At 44.2% G+C, this 16,176-nt stretch overlaps 1 protein-coding gene across 1 annotated transcript in view; it reads left to right on the plus strand.

Annotated features, from left to right (window-relative positions):
- The window catches only part of col2a1a (collagen, type II, alpha 1a), a 174,441-nt gene that overhangs the window by 146,504 nt on the left and 11,761 nt on the right, over positions 1-16,176 (plus strand). Inside the window, exons 44-51 of the mRNA XM_067976758.1 lie at positions 3,319-3,426; positions 3,517-3,570; positions 7,231-7,338; positions 7,593-7,646; positions 8,316-8,423; positions 11,062-11,115; positions 11,948-12,055; positions 12,435-12,723. Of these exons, the coding sequence (XP_067832859.1) occupies positions 3,319-3,426; positions 3,517-3,570; positions 7,231-7,338; positions 7,593-7,646; positions 8,316-8,423; positions 11,062-11,115; positions 11,948-12,055; positions 12,435-12,723 (883 nt within the window). The remainder of the gene's footprint in view (positions 1-3,318; positions 3,427-3,516; positions 3,571-7,230; positions 7,339-7,592; positions 7,647-8,315; positions 8,424-11,061; positions 11,116-11,947; positions 12,056-12,434; positions 12,724-16,176) is intronic.

Consider the following 16,176-nt stretch of genomic DNA (forward strand, 5'->3'; position numbering starts at 1 on the left):
TCGAGATCGCCACTTTGGAAATAATTGGCAGGGAGAGTATAGAGGGAGTGGGGGACGACGAAGTTGGAAGCTTCCGACGAGTTCATGGCTAGTAGTATAATATTTATGTTATATAATTTTGTCCTATTGAATAACTGTCATTCAGGCAATGGTTCAACCTAAGTAACAGTGCAGATAATACCATGGAATGACAGTTTATCTTCTCTTTTCACAGAAATGGAGGAACACCCAGTGTTTGCGAGAAAGACCACAACTCACAGCACTCTGTATCACAATCACTATCTCTACCAAACACCAATACAGCTACACACCCCATAGGAGGTAGAGAGTGAGGTTCAGGGGGGGTCTCAGTGTAAATCACAGCTCACGGGTGAGGAGGAACAAGTGGTGTTGGTTATAGAGGGCTAGGCATTTGCTGATCAGAAGTTCAACATGGTTACTGGCCCTGCGACAGCACCTGAGAATTTTGACCTCAGAGGACCTGCTTACAAGCAGACATCGCTGTTGAGCAGATCATCCACCTGAGTCACTTGTGTACATGGAACATTCACTGCAAGACTTTGAAAGGATTGTGGAGGAGTACATTACCCAGATCGGTGCAGTCATGGATGAATGGTTGTCTGCACTGCAGCCTTCCATGGAGTGTGTGGTAACCCTAGTGGTATCTACAGTGGAATTCCAGGGTGCAGGTCATAGGCACAGTGGGAGCATCTCTCATGAATGCTCACACTACCACTATAGAGATCTTGGGCTCAAGTCTTAAAGATGCTCTTTTTGCCAGCTTCAGCACACTTGGAGGTTGGATACAGACAACCTTGAGTAAGGATTCACAGACTTTTATAGATGCCCAAAGTTCTGTTCTCGCATCAGTGAACATGTTGAGGGAATGCCCAGTGGTAGGTAGTAGTTAAAGAGCAGATCATTGGCTCTTATAATGATCCAGGCCATCAAGCTTCCCAAACGAGTGGCAGTAGATATACCAGAAAGTAGATAGGAACAAGCATCTAGAACAGTAGTAGACATGACTGAGGCATAGGCAAAGCTCTTAGAGTCCACACCACATGGAGGTCTCACGCCACTACAATTCCAGCAGCCAGACAACACGTTTACTCCTTCCGAGAGGGAATCACTGAGGAGGAGACGAGGTAGGTCAGGTGTTGTACCCCACAACAAACCACAGGCACAAAGGGGAAGCACTGACAACATTCACTGAAGACATAATGGTTGGAATAAAAACACTGGATTTGATTTGTACATTCTTCTGTGTGTTTATTTGTCTTTGGTTAGAATAAAGCAGGATCCAGGATACAGATGGGAATAGATGAAATTTCAGGAACTGCACAGGAAAGTGCAACTGCAGCTGATTATGGGATGTGTCATTTATATATGTAGATGGCAGTTTTATTATATGGGACAGCACCGGCACTCACTGGAAGACACCTTGGATTGGTGCCTGGGCACCAGCCTTCCCTGCTGCACTGCTGGTTCTGCAGCTTCTTCTTTATTCTCACTCTCAAACTTCTGTTTTGCCTTGGCTTTGGCATTCTGTTCTTTCTCCATGATGAGATATCTTTGCAGAGAGAAAGAAAGGGAAAAAAATTGCATTTATTTTGTTCCTCTCACATCCGCAGGATGTCCCCAAGTGTTTCATTGCCAATGAATTACTTCTAAAGTGCAGTCACTGTTGTTATATAGGCAAATGCAGCAGCCAATTTTGCGCACAGCAAGATCGCACAAACGGCAAATGTGAAATATGACCAGTTAATCTGCTCTTGGTGGTGTTGGTTGAGGCATGAATATTGGCCAAGACACCAGGAGAATTCCCTGCTTTTCATTGAATAGTGCCATAGATCTTTTACATCCACCTGAACAGACAGCACTCCCTCAGTACTGCACTGAAGTGTCAACCTAGACCTTGTGCTCAAGTCCTGGAGTGGTGCTTGAACCCATGACTTACTGATTCAGAGAATGGAATGCTACCAACTGAGCCAAGCTGACAGAGCAAAGTTATTTAGCAGTTTATAGTTATTCATGAGACCCTGGGAGTGCTGTATCGTAAGGTGTCACCTGATTGGTTGAGACATCTGCTTTAAGATCCCAGTGGTATGTCCTATAATGATCCTGGTTGTAGCAGGACCCTCATTGTATCCGTAGCTCTGCCATTGTCTGTAGTTGGTGCATGGATGTCATGAACCTGGGCTGCAGAGACTACTTTTGGTCTCCCAGGAGCCATCCTTCCACTCTTCCTTCCCCTTCGAGTAAGGGTGGCACAGATGACTGCCTTAAAGTGAAGGCATCATGAGAGTTCCCGGGGAAGCAGGCATTCACCTGCATCGCTCTGTGCTGGGGGCCGTACACCAGCTGGACTCTAATAGAATAAAATTGCTTTCTGTTCATGTAGGGCACAGCATTGTGTACGGGAGCCCAAATGGCACCAGGGGTGCAATCAGTGACCCCTGGACCCTGGGAAATCCAGCAGGCCTGAAGAATTCTGCTGCCTCGCCACATTGCTGCTATTGGTCCATGGCCAAAGTAATGTTGACCCTGCTGAATAATGCACCTCTCACCTCCTTGATACACCTGTGGTTAGCAAACTGGCTGATGCTGCAGATGTCCCCAGTCTTAGCCTGGAAGGACCACAACACATAAAAGTTGAAGAGCTTAGACACTTTGGTCACTGGCAGTACCATATGGATATTTACCTATGTCCAGAAGTCCTCATTGAGGAGATGGCACTGCTCTGTCACAGCCTCCTATGCCACCGTTCCTCAATCATTCCCAGGTCGTTCTGCCTGGGTTGGTAGCCCAATGTGTTGTGTACCAGTGCAACTTCACTGTCCTCCTTGTGGGTGATCTTACATCCCAGACTGTCACTTCTGTTCTTGCGGGTCTTCCTCAGCCAATTGAGCGCAAGTGTTGCACTGCCTCCAACATATGTGCTGTCCCAAACAGCTGCAGTTGTAGCTCTCTTCGGTAGCAGCTCAGTAAAGTGAAGCAGGGGTGGGAACACGCTGTATATGTGAAGTGGGAACCTTGAAAAATGGTGCAAGTAGAATTTAAGGACCAACTATGCGGGAATTAACCAGACTTACACACGGATTCAGCGCTGTAACACTGAACAGCCACTTCATCCTGGCATCAAAGACGGGTTAAGAGTGTGCTGTACCGCCACACTCTTGAAATTACCAACACCAAACACACTTGTAGCAGGGGTGTTAACAGTGACACCAACAGTCATTTCAAGCCTTAAGATATTTGAAAGAATTGGTGCATCGAATACATTCTGATTAGTAACCTCCATTTTGCTTTTCCTTCTAGGGTGAGCCTGGCAAACAAGGAGCTCCTGGTTCCCCTGGTGATCGAGGCCCCCCTGGCCCAGTTGGCCCACCTGGTCTTACTGGTCCTTCTGGTGAACCTGGACGTGAGGTATGTAAATATTTCATATTATGTTTCTATAAATGTTATTTTTGTCTTGTGCTCTATTGTGAGTCTGACTGTTCTGTATTCTCCTGACAGGGCAACCCTGGTGCTGATGGTCCTCCAGGTCGTGATGGTGCAACTGGTATGAAGGTAAGATAAATAAATTGTACATTAACACTGAAGGAAATTAGTGAGTTTGTTACAATGGGGTCTCGCTTAATATTAGTCGCAAATAAATTCAAAGTAATATTTAAATATAAAAATGTTCACAAACTGAGGACCAGGAACAACACAGTTCGTTACAAAGTGAAGCTTCCTCTGCCCCAGTAACCTGCCTGAGTCCCAATCTCAGAAGTGCACCCACCCATGGACCTGTCTGAGTGAGATTAGAGCCAAACTGGGGGCACTTTGCACTGTAAACCCATGTTCGATAGGAACTGAATTGTCATTGGTCTCTGCTTCAATCACCGGAGTTAGTGATTGAAGCAGAGACCGATTCAACATTTAAGAATAGGTTAGATAGATGGTTGAAGGAAAGGAAGATAAAGGGATATGGGAACAGGGCGGGGACATGGGATTAGGATTACTGTTCCTGTGCAACATAAACACCAACACGGACTGGTTAGGTCAAATGGCCTGTTTCCATGTTGTAATTTCTAAATAATTCTATGAGACTGTCTGAATTCATATGACATAAGACCTTTACAGAAAGTGAAGACTTTCATCTCATCACTCTGGGCTGGATTTGAATCAAGGTCCCAGGGACAAAGGGCAACAAATAACCCATTGCACTGCCTAGTTCCTCAGAAATTAAATGCTTAAACATCAAAACATTGAACATCAGCAACCACGATGCTTCATCCTTGCTCACTCCAACCAAAGAACAGCAAGTGTATGCAGAACTCTTGCATTTGTCTGAAAATTTATTAAAATGTGTGAATTTGCGAGGTTAAATGTTACCATCAGGATTCCAGTTCCCCAACATTGTAATTTGTAGCAAGGACGGTATATTAAGAGAAAGCATTGATTAGACAGTAGTTAAAAGCTGTCCAAACAGATAACTAGTTAGTTTCCATAATAGATTAAGTGGACGACTAAACAATATGATGGATTAACTGGTAACAGATAAATAAATGGTTCACGTTCATTGATTAATTAAAACTTTTGTAAGCATTGCTGAAATTATTCGGAACAACCATGTGGAATGTTTTCATATTCTTGTGTTCAAGTTCACTGAGTTGAATTGTGATAATATCTGTTGAGTTCACTTCTATAAATGTGCATGTAGACAATGGGTAGTGCCAATGCCAGACCAAGGGAGAATTTAACACAAAGACAATGTTTTTATGTGCCCAGGCAATGTCAACACTGGCAAGGTGGGGAGGGACAAGGCAGAGGGATGGGCATGTACCCTTATTACCAGTGCCAGGCAGAGGGATGGGCATGTGCCCTTATTACCAGTGCCAGGCAGAGGGATGGGCATGTGCCCTTATTACCAGTGCCAGGCAGAGGGATGGGCACGTGCCCTTATTACCAGTGCCAGGCAGAGGGATGGGCATGTGCCCTTATTACCAGTGCCAGGCAGAGGGATGGGCATGTGCCCTTATTACCAGTGCCAGGCAGAGGGATGGGCATGTGCCCTTATTACCAGTGCCAGGCAGAGGGATGGGCATGTGCCCTTATTACCAGTGCCAGGCAGAGGGATGGGCACGTGCCCTTATTACCAGTGCCAGGCAGAGGGATGGGCATGTGCCCTTATTACCAGTGCCAGGCAGAGGGATGGGCATGTGCCCTTATTACCAGTGCCAGGCAGAGGGATGGGCATGTGCCCTTATTACCAGTGCCAGACAGAGGGATGGGCATGTGCCCTTATTATTACCAGTGCCAGACAGAGGGATGGTCATGTGCCCTTATTATTACCAGTGCCAGGCAGGGGATGGGCATGTGCCCTTATTATTACCAGTGCCAGGCAGAGAGGGATGGGCTTGTACCCAATTATTACCAGTGCCAGGCAGAGGGATGGGCATGTGCCCTTATTATTACCAGTGCCAGACAGAGGGATGGGCATGTGCCCTTATTATTACCAGTGCCAGACAGAGGGATGGGCATGTGCCCTTGATATTACCAGTGCCAGGCAGAGGGATGAGCATGTGCCCTTGTTATTACCAGTGCCAGGCAGGGGGATGGGCATGTGCCCTTATTATTACCAGTGCCAGGCAGAGAGGGATGGGCTTATACCCAATTATTACCAGTGCCGGGCAGAGGGATGGGCATGTACCCAGTTATTACCAGTGCCGGGCAGAGGGATGGGCATGTACCCAGTTATTACCAGTGCCAGGCAGAGGGATGGGTATGTACCCAGTTATTACCAGTGCCAGGCAGAGCGATGGGCATGTACCCAGTTATTACCAGTGCCAGGCAGAGGGATGGGCATGTGCCCAGTTGTTACTAGTGCCAGGCAGAGGGATGGGCATGTACCCAGTTATTACCAGTGCCAGGCAGAGGGATGGGCATGTGCCCAGTTGTTACTAGTGCCAGGCAGAGGGATGGGCATGTACCCAGTTATTACCAGTGCCAGGCAGAGGGATGGGTATGTGCCCAGTTGTTACTAGTGCCAGGCAGAGGGATGGGCATGTACCCAGTTATTACCAGTGCCAGGCAGAGGGATGGGCATGTGCCCAGTTGTTACTAGTGCCAGGCAGAGGGATGGGCATGTACCCAGTTATTACCAGTGCCAGGCAGAGGGATGGGTATGTACCCAGTTATTACCAGTGCCAGGCAGAGGGATGGGCATGTACCCAGTTATTACCAGTGCCAGGCAGAGGGATGGGCATGTGCCCAGTTGTTACTAGTGCCAGGCAGAGAGAGGGACTTCATGTACTCCAAACATTAACAGTAGCAGATAGGTGCCACACATTTAGACACTGCCAGTGACAGCAGGAGCAGGGTTCATACACTGAGGAATCATACACTGGTTAACAAAATGGTGAAGCATGCTTACTGGACTGAATGGTCTCCTCCTCTTCCTATGTAGCTATATGTACCTGAACAGTATTTTATTTGTAAATGGTGTTCAATGTTCATTGCTTCCCTTTGTAACATGCTGTCATTTTATTAGAATTTCCTTAACATTTTCCAACATCACAGCTTTCCTGCGTTCTATAATTTTCTTTTACAAGCCGATAATTAATCAGATTTTTAATCATCAAATACAAGAAGATGTACTTCCATCTAATAACCCACCCCAAACCACAGCCACTGGTAAACGGACTGGGGGTATCAGGGCTAAACTGTATCTTGAGACATCATTCAGGTCTTTGCTTGTACTTTGGCTGAAAAATTGAATCCAATCAATATGTAATATGTTTATTGTGTTATGCTATGGTCAATGTTGTATGGTTTAAAGGAACCTTTGCAGGTTTAAAAACATTTAATACAGATATCGATCCTTATGTATCTGAGGCTGTTGGAACGATACAAATTTATAGCAATGAAGGAAGCCATTTGGCCCATTGTGTCTGTGCCATCTCTTCGTCAGAGCAATCTAAAACTAATCCCACTGCCCCGCTTTCTCCCCATTGCCCTGTATCTTTCTCTGTTTTTATATATTTATCCACTTATCCCTTGAAAGGGGTCTCTGCTTCAACCACTCCCTGTGGTAAAGCATTCCATGCTCCAACAACCCTCCACGTGAAGTAGTGAAAGCTTATTAATCTACTGAAAAAGATTTCAGTTTCAAACTTGTTGATGATTATTGTCCTCCGGAGATCGGTGATTGATTAGAGATGACTTTCTTCTTCTTCCTAACAGGGTGACCGAGGTCAAACTGGTCCTGCTGGTGCCCCTGGTGCTCCTGGTGCCCCTGGCGCTCCTGGTCCTGTTGGCCCAACCGGCAAACAAGGAGATAGAGGTGAACCTGTAAGTATCAGAGTCTTCAGAATGTCTGTATTGTTTCATTTTCAATAGCTGAAAAATAATAGACATTAACATCGCCCACACAGGCCAGAAAGAATTTATATATTCAATTATTAAATTCTTCACATTTAGTTTCTTACATTTTTACTAAAGAGCCTATCACTAAGTAATTTTAGTCACTAGCCATCTTTGTGTAGACCATTCATTCTGATTGTGCTTTATGACTGAATTAATAAAGTTATTTTCCTTTGTTGTAGGGTGCTCAAGGTCCAATGGGTCCTTCTGGTCCTGCTGGTGCCCGTGGTATGCCTGTAAGTAACCTTTATAATTTAATATTTTGTAAAATTTTGCTGTGAGTTTTTTTCCCGTTAGTTAGGCTGAACAAGACGAGAAGTTGGGTTAAAAATTTAGGTTAACTTTTAATGGGAAAGAGCAATTTTATTGCGTCAGGAGTTGCATCACACATGTAACTGCTGAGGTAATGCTACACACTGCAGAAATAATGCTTCATTTCAGAACTTCCTGTTTCAGTGGTAGCATATAAACTGTCTCAGAGAATGTAGAGAAAGACATTTTGGGAAGATGCAATACATTCAATCCTTACAAACCAAAGGAAGGCCCAGGGCCTACAATGGTCCAGGCACTTCACTTACCTTTAACCAGAACTGTCAGCATCAGGACAATGCTAAGAGTGAGATTTATGATCAGAGTGTCTGATCACAGGCCCATTGAAACACATAGGCCTTTGAATGACACTGCAATACAATACTGTTTATTTTAATGCCTTGGTTAAAATAATGCCCAATTGAATTTCAACTGACTATGTAAAATTCATACACTGATAGTGTCATTCCAGGATCATTTGGCAGTGTTTATTTTTGTAAGAATTGATACATTTTTAACCCAAAATGAGAGTTTCATTCCAAATGAGCGAGACTTGACAAGCCTGCTTTAACCTCTTGCATTAATCTCCTCTTCAGGGTCCTCAAGGTCCTCGTGGTGACAAGGGTGAAGCTGGTGAGACAGGTGAAAGAGGGCAGAAAGGTCACAGAGGCTTCACTGGTCTTCAGGGTCTGCCCGGTCCACCTGTGAGTATTTTAAAAGCAGAAACAATACAATTCAGGACATTGCATTATAAACCTAGTGGGACCGATCATTTTCACTTTTCATGGGCTCCTATATGCTATCTAACTTATCTTCTTATTTGTAAAGGTAAAAGAATTTACATTCGTATTGCATCTTATCATACCCTTAGGACACTACAAAGCACTTCACATCCAATTAATTATTTTGAAGTGTAGTTGCTGTTGTAATTCAATCAAATAAGGCAGCCAAATTGCACTCAATAAGATCCCACAAACAACAAATGAAAGAATGGCCATATAGTCTGTTTTTGGTGATCTTCGTTGAGTGAGGACACCGTGACAGGGCCTTGATTTAATGTCTCATCCATCTCTGGTAATGCAGCACTCCCTCAGTACTGCACTGAAACGTCACCCTAGGTTACATGCTTATGTCCTGAAGTGGGAATTGAAGCCACAACATTCTGACTCAGAGGCAAGAGTGATACCAACTTAGCCAGGGGAATATCAGTTTCTTATATCCAGACTGAAGCAAGAAATTGATGCCCTCCTGATGCTCAGTTGGTAAAGCCTGTGTATAACAGAGCCACTTGGACCAGAAGGAACCAGGCTTAACCCCCAGCCTGTGTTGAGTTCAATTATCCAGCAGGGGTGGCAATAGGGGCATAACAGTTGGCCTCAGCACCCCGAGGCTAGGGAGGGGGGAAATTATCCAAAATTCTCACTCCTCATCACTATCTAGTGATCCTCTACTGGGAAATGAACATGTGGACATCAGTTACAAACAGGATTGAGCTTGACTGTAATGCCCCCTAATGTCAAATAGCCTGCCAACACTTACTGTGCTGGCTCAAGGATGGCCATTTGGGTAAGATACCAGCGGGCAGCCTGCAACCATGGAACCATATCCTAGCAAGAGTCAGTGCCTTCAGGAAAGGAGAGGCAAAATTAAAGCAGGAGATTAAGAAATTGATAGTTGCCATTGTTGAGGGTCAATGTAATATCTTTGAGTTGTGCACATGTTTAGCGTAGTGCCTGTGGAGTAGCAGATTTCATCCTACTGGAAATGGCCTGCACTGTTTTACAGAGTTATAACTATCTGGATCCATCCTCTAACTCTGTGGGTAGGCACTTGTCTTGCCCAAAGTTGTAAGGACCAAAGGATTCGTTTCTATGTACCAGGTTGAAGGTAGTGGTGGACTGCTGACCAGTGAAGGAAATATCCTGAACAAGGTTGGATGAAGGAGCCATATTGCTACTTGTAAATGTGATGTATTGACTACTTATTACCTTCACCTGTAGCTGGATATGCAAATGAGAAGGGTTCGTATTTAGAAGAGAGAGAAATTAATTTTTCTGTGATAAATCATAAGGTTTTTTTTAAATCAGTCTGTGAAGTTTTCAGGATTTGTTATTTTTTGCAGAAGGTCCTCAAGGTGCTGGGCAATGAAACACTTTTCTACCCTTGTACCTCGTGTCAGTATCAAGCACCAAGGTCAGATAAAGCATTAACCAGATATGGATAAACTCCTCTGCTTTATACCACACCAACAATGTGCTTTAATTTCAACCTCAGTAGAGGACCCCTTCCTCACTATGGGACCATTGCGAATTTTTCCATATCTACCTCAACTATCCTTGTAGCCCTTCTGAATGAGGTTGCCAATTTGTGCCAAATGATCCACTATTTTGTGGTCCCATCAGGAACATAGTTGAAATTGCCCAAACTCATTTCACTAAGGGGAGAGGAGACTTCCATTGGTCAAGCCTAGGGTTGTACCCAGGGCCCAACAGTTAAGGGACACTGTGTTAACCAGTACTCTGAACTCCATTGGAAGGTACTAGGCTGCTCCAACTAATATCAGCCAGTCTTTTCTAGTTAATTGAAGGATGCCCTGATATTTTGCTGGACTGAATGGCCTATTAGTGATTCCAAATGAAGGAAGAGCTGGTCACCCAGAATAAGTTTCCCAGCACCCACCAAATATACATTGGAGCCAAACATTCCTCAGTGTAAACACATCCATGACAGTATAGGTTGATGATAATGCACCCTTGACATTTGTGGCTTCTCTCATTGAGGGTTGTAAAATTAATGGGTTTTATCCAAGTAAGAAAACAACATTTTCTACTGTTGGAGATAAAATTATTCTAATTCTCAGAATTAATTTGCATTTTATTATAAGACAATTTTGTCTCTCATTTTAAAACAACCCAACACTTTTAGGAACAGGAAAAAGCCTTTAAGGTCAAGAAGCCCACCTCTTTTTCAATTGATCAACCCCACCTACCCACCTTCTCACTATATCCCTCAATCCCTCCTCTCTCCAAAAACACATCGAATTGTCTCATGACCCTATTGGCCTCTTGGCCTTCACCCTCTTGGCCTGTTCTCACTCCCAGTGTAAATTTCAACACAGAGAAAAGTGGCGGAGACCCGGCATAACCAGTTCCTGCCCCAAATTCTGCTCCTGCCCACCAAGATTATGTGAGTTTGTGCCCTTAAAAAGTAGGAATTTCAGGGTTGTGGTCACTTATCAGAGAATGGCTTGCTATGGATTTAGTATTCATCATTTTATGTAGCTCATTCTATTGTTACATATTTAGTGTGAAAATATAAAATTCCTGTTATTTTCTTTCCCAGGGTCCTGCTGGTGATCAAGGTGCTGGTGGTGCTGCTGGTCCTGCTGGTCCTAGAGTAAGTATTACCTTCAGTTTTGCACTAGGTTTTCTTTAGGCATAACGTATTGGAGATCTATTTTCTCCCTTTATAAGAATTCTGGTTAAAGACTGGTCATTAAATGGCGGAACATATGCAGTACCACATCATGAATACTCAGACATCTGTTAAACAACGACATCCTCCAAATACCACCATTAGAAATCTTCTACCTAAGATTAATTCCTCAAAATCAAAGCTTGTCCAAAAGATGCAACTCATCTCAGATTAAAAGCTGAGGTTACATTGAATTTGTACTATGTAGTGGGTATGGTAGCCTGGTGGTTATGGTCGTGGAATAGCAACTCGGAAGTCATGAGTTCACAATCCCATGAAGGCAAGTTCTCAAATTCCTTTCAATAAATCTAGTCATTTGTGGCTGGTATCAAGGAAAATTACCAGGAAGCTGCTGGACTGTTGTAAAAACCCAACTGGATCATTCAGGGCAGGGATCATACCACTCCTACCTGGTCTGGTCTACATGTGACTCCAGTCCCACACTACTCTTAATGTTCTCTGAAGTGATCTAGCAAGCTACTCAATTATAAAAACCATCACTATGACAACTAGGGATGGGCAATAAATGTGGCCTTGCCAGCGTCACCCACATCCTGAGAACAAATATAAATAAAATCTAGAAAGCAACAGTCCATTGTTATGATCTTCACCCTCTTTAAGAAGTATTGTAAATGGTCCATCTCAAATTGTTATCGAAAGTCTAACAATTATGTTGCTATTGGTTCACAAAGGGTAAAAGCATCACTGTTAACAAGAGCTGGTTTATAACTGTATTTGTTACTCTTCATTCCAGGGTCCTCCCGGTCCTGTTGGTCCACCTGGTAAGGATGGCGCTAATGGTCTGTCTGGTCCCATTGGCCCACCTGGTCCACGTGGTCGTTCTGGTGAAACTGGCCCAGCTGTGAGTATCATGCCATCTCCAACCACTCTCTGTATTCAGCGCATTTGATGACTTGATTGTCAATCACTCCAACATCATTATGCCTAGCAAGTGTTATACCTAGTGTTGTAAATAACAGATAATCAACAAGCTCTTAATATGAAAAAAGAGTCAATTAAAAAAGTAGTAAAACCAACAAATAGAATCCTGTACAACTGAGTAAACCTCTCCTTACTTCCTCACTGTTGAAATCAAAACTCACTTGCTCTAACTCATTCTTTCCCATAATTGTGGATCTCCTCACCTCCCTGAGGTTATTGTGTAATGAGTTCTAATATTACTACGGACATTTACTGACAGTATTTCAGACCCAATGGATCATTTAATTATTTGTCAACAGGGTCCTCCTGGTAACTCTGGTCCACCTGGTCCTCCTGGACCTCCAGGCCCTGGCATTGATATGTCTGCCTTCGCTGGCCTGTCACAACCTGAGAAAGCTCCCGATCCACTCCGATACTTCCGGGCTGACCAGGCTGCTCCATCCCTTCGCCAACATGATGCCGAGGTTGATGCCACTCTGAAATCTCTCAACAACCAGATTGAAAACATCCGCAGCCCAGAAGGAAGCAAGAAGAACCCAGCCCGTACCTGCCGAGACCTGAAACTCTGTCACTCAGACTGGAAGAGCGGTAGGTAGACATGGGGATCAAAATGAGACCAACAAATTGGCTTAAAATATAGCATTTATAGAAAAGGGAGGGTAAATTTAGTGACCGTCATTAGACTTCTGTGTTTCATCTCAACCCCATCTTCGCATCCGGTTTGGTGGATCTAACTATCCAATGTATTTTAGCAAACCAATGGCACCACCGCATTTCAAATGCCTGATCTTTTTCTCAGACCGTGGCACCACGAGTGACTCAGCTGCACAGGAGGGGAGGAAAAAGAATGGGAGAGCAATAGTGATAGGGGATTCCATCGTAAGGGGAACAGATAGGCGTTTCTGCAGCCACAGACATGACTCCAGGATGGTATGTTGCCTCCCTGGTGCTAGGGTCAAGGATGTCACGGAGCGGCTGCAGGACATTCTGAAGGGGGAGGGTGAACAGCCAGAGGTCGTGGTCCATATCGGTACCAACGACATCGGTTTAAAAAAAAGGGATGAGGTCCTGCAGGCAGAATATAGGGAGTTAGGAAATAAATTAAAAAGCAGGACCTCAAAGATAGTAATCTCAGGATTACTCCCAGTGCCATGTGCTAGCGAGAGCAGAAATAGGAGAATAGACCAGATGAATGCATGGCTTGAGAGATGGTGTAGGAGGGAGGGGTTGAAATTCCTGAGGCATTGAGACCGATTCTGGGAAAGGCGGGACCTGTACAAGCTGAACCAAGCCGAACCGGGACCAATATCCTCGCAGGGGCATTTGCTAGTTCTGTTGGGGAGGGTTTAAACTAGAATGGCAGGGGGATGGGAACCAAAGGCCAGGTAGAGGTAGGACAAATTCAGACCTGGAAACGGGAAGTAGAAAAGCAGTTAATGACATAGTTAGCGACTCTGAAAAGCAAAAGAAGCAAAGATTAAATAGTGTTCAGCAAAGGAATTTGACGGGGTTAAAGGGCATATACTTCAATGCAAGGAGTATTACAAACAAAGCAGATGAGCTAAGGGCACAGATAGACACATGGCAGCATGATATCATTGCTATAACGGAAACCTGGCTTAAAGAGGGGGATAATTGGCAGCTCAATATCCCTGGATATAGAGTTTTCAGGCAGGATAGAGTGGGTGATAAAAATGGAGGGGGGGTAGCATTATTGGTTAAAGAATCAATTACAGTTGTGAGAAGGGGTGATATGGCCTCGATTGATGATCCATTTAGCATATGGGTTGAGCTAAGAAATAAAAAAGGGGCAGTCACACTACTGGGAGTGTACTATAGATCCCTGAATAGTGAAAGGGAGATAGAAGAACAAATATGTAGGCAAATTTATGAGTGCAAAAATAAGAGGGCAATAATAGGAGATTTCAACTACCCTAACATCAACTGGGATTCAAACAGTGTGAGGGGCACAGAGGGTGCAGAATTCTTGATCGGTGTCCATGAGAACTTTTTTAGCCAGTACGTGACAAGCCCAATAAGAGGGGATGCAATTCTAGATTTAGTCCTGGGAAATGAAGATGGGCAAGTGGGTGAAGTGACAGTGGGTGACCATATTGGGGATAGTGACCACAATTCAGTTAGTTTTAGCATTATTATGGAAAAGGACAGAGTTAAATCAGGAGTAAATGTTTTAAATTGGGGGAAGGCAAATTTTACAGAACTAAGAGGTGATTTGGCAGAAGTGGACTGGACACAACTACTTGAGGAGAAATCAGTGGCAAGCCAGTGGGAGGCACTAAAAAGTGAAATTCTACGGGTACAATGCAGACACGTCCCCTCAAAGAAAAAGGGTGGCACTGCCAAATTTAGAGCCCCCTGGTTGTCTAGAAGTATACGGAGCAAGATAAAGCAGAAAAAGACAGCTTATGACTGTCACAGAAAACTAAATACTGCAGAAAGCCTAGAGGAGTATAGAAAGTACAGGGATGACGTAAAAAAGGAAATAAGGAAAGCAAAGAGAGGGCATGAAAAAATATTAGCTAGTATGATTAAAGAAAACCCAAAGATGTTTTATCAGTACATTAAGAACAAGAGGATAGCTGAGGAAAAGGTGGGACCTATCAGGGATGATAAGGGTAACTTGTGTGTAGAAGCAGAGGATGTGGGTAGGGTTTCAAATGAATATTTTGTCTCCATATTCACAAAGGAAAGGGATGATCCGGACGTAGTAGTTAAAGAGGAGAGGTGTGAAATATTGGACAAGGTAAACATAATGAGAGAGGAAGCACTAGAGGGACTGGAATCCTTGAAAGCTGATAAGTCACCAGGGCCGGATGGATTGTTTCCTCGGCTATTGAAGGAAGCCAGGGAGGAAATAGCAGATGCTCTGAGGATCATTTTCCAATCCTCACGAGATACAGGGGAGGTACCAGAGGACTGGAAGACTGCAAACGTAGTACCATTGTTTAAAAAGGGTACGAGGGAAAGGCTGAACAATTATAGGCCGGTCAGTCTCACCTCGGTGGTGGACAAACTATTAGTTTATCCTATCTCTCAGTATTGATTCTGTCACTTGGAAATGCATGGTTTAATCAGGGATAGTCAGCATGGATTTGTTCAGGGAAGGTCATGCCTTACAAATCTGATTGAATTCTTTGAGGAAGTGACAAGGAGGATTGATGAGGGTAGTGCAGTGGATGTTGTCTACGTGGATTTTAGTAAGGCATTTGACAAGGTCCCACATGGCAGACTGGTCAGAAAGGTAATAGCCCGTGGGATACTGGAAATGTGGTGAATTGGATCCAAAATTGGCTCAGTAACAAGAAACAAAGGGTAAAAGTCGATGGATGCCTTTGCGAATGGAAATCCATTTCCAGTGGTGTGCCACAGGGCTCAGTGTTGGTCCCTTGCTGTTTGTGATATATATTAATGATTTGGACTTGAATGTAGGGGCATGATTGGCAAATTTGCAGCCGACACAAAAATTGGCCGTGTAGTTGATAGTGAAGGGGATAGCTGTAGACTCCAAGAAGATATCAATGGGTTGGTGGAGTGGGCGGAAAAGTGGCAAATGGAGTTCAACCCGGAGAAGTGTGAGGTAATGCACTTAGGGAGGGCAAACAGTAAAAGGGAATAATCAGTAAACGGGAATATATTGAGAGGGGTAGAGGAAGTGAGAGACCTTGGAGTGCATGTGCACAAGTCCCTGAAGGTGGCAGTAGAGGTAGATAAGGTTGTGAAGAAGGCATACGGAATGCTCTCCATTATTAGCCGAGGTATAGAATACAAAAGCAGGGATGTAATGATGGAACTGTATAAAACTGGTAAGGCCACAGCTGGAATATTGTGCGCAGTTCTGGTCATCAGGAAGGACGTAATTGCTCTGGAGAGAGTGCAGAGAAGATTTGCAAGAATGTTGCCAGGGCTTGAAAATTGCAGCTACGAGGAAAGATTGGATAGGCTGGGGTTGTTTTCCTTGGAGCAGAGGAGGTTGAGGGGAGACTTGATTGAGGTGTACAAAATTATGAGGGGCCGAGATAG

The sequence above is a fragment of the Heptranchias perlo genome, chromosome X (assembly GCF_035084215.1).
Source record: "Heptranchias perlo isolate sHepPer1 chromosome X, sHepPer1.hap1, whole genome shotgun sequence".
NCBI classification, from domain to species: domain Eukaryota; kingdom Metazoa; phylum Chordata; class Chondrichthyes; order Hexanchiformes; family Hexanchidae; genus Heptranchias; species Heptranchias perlo.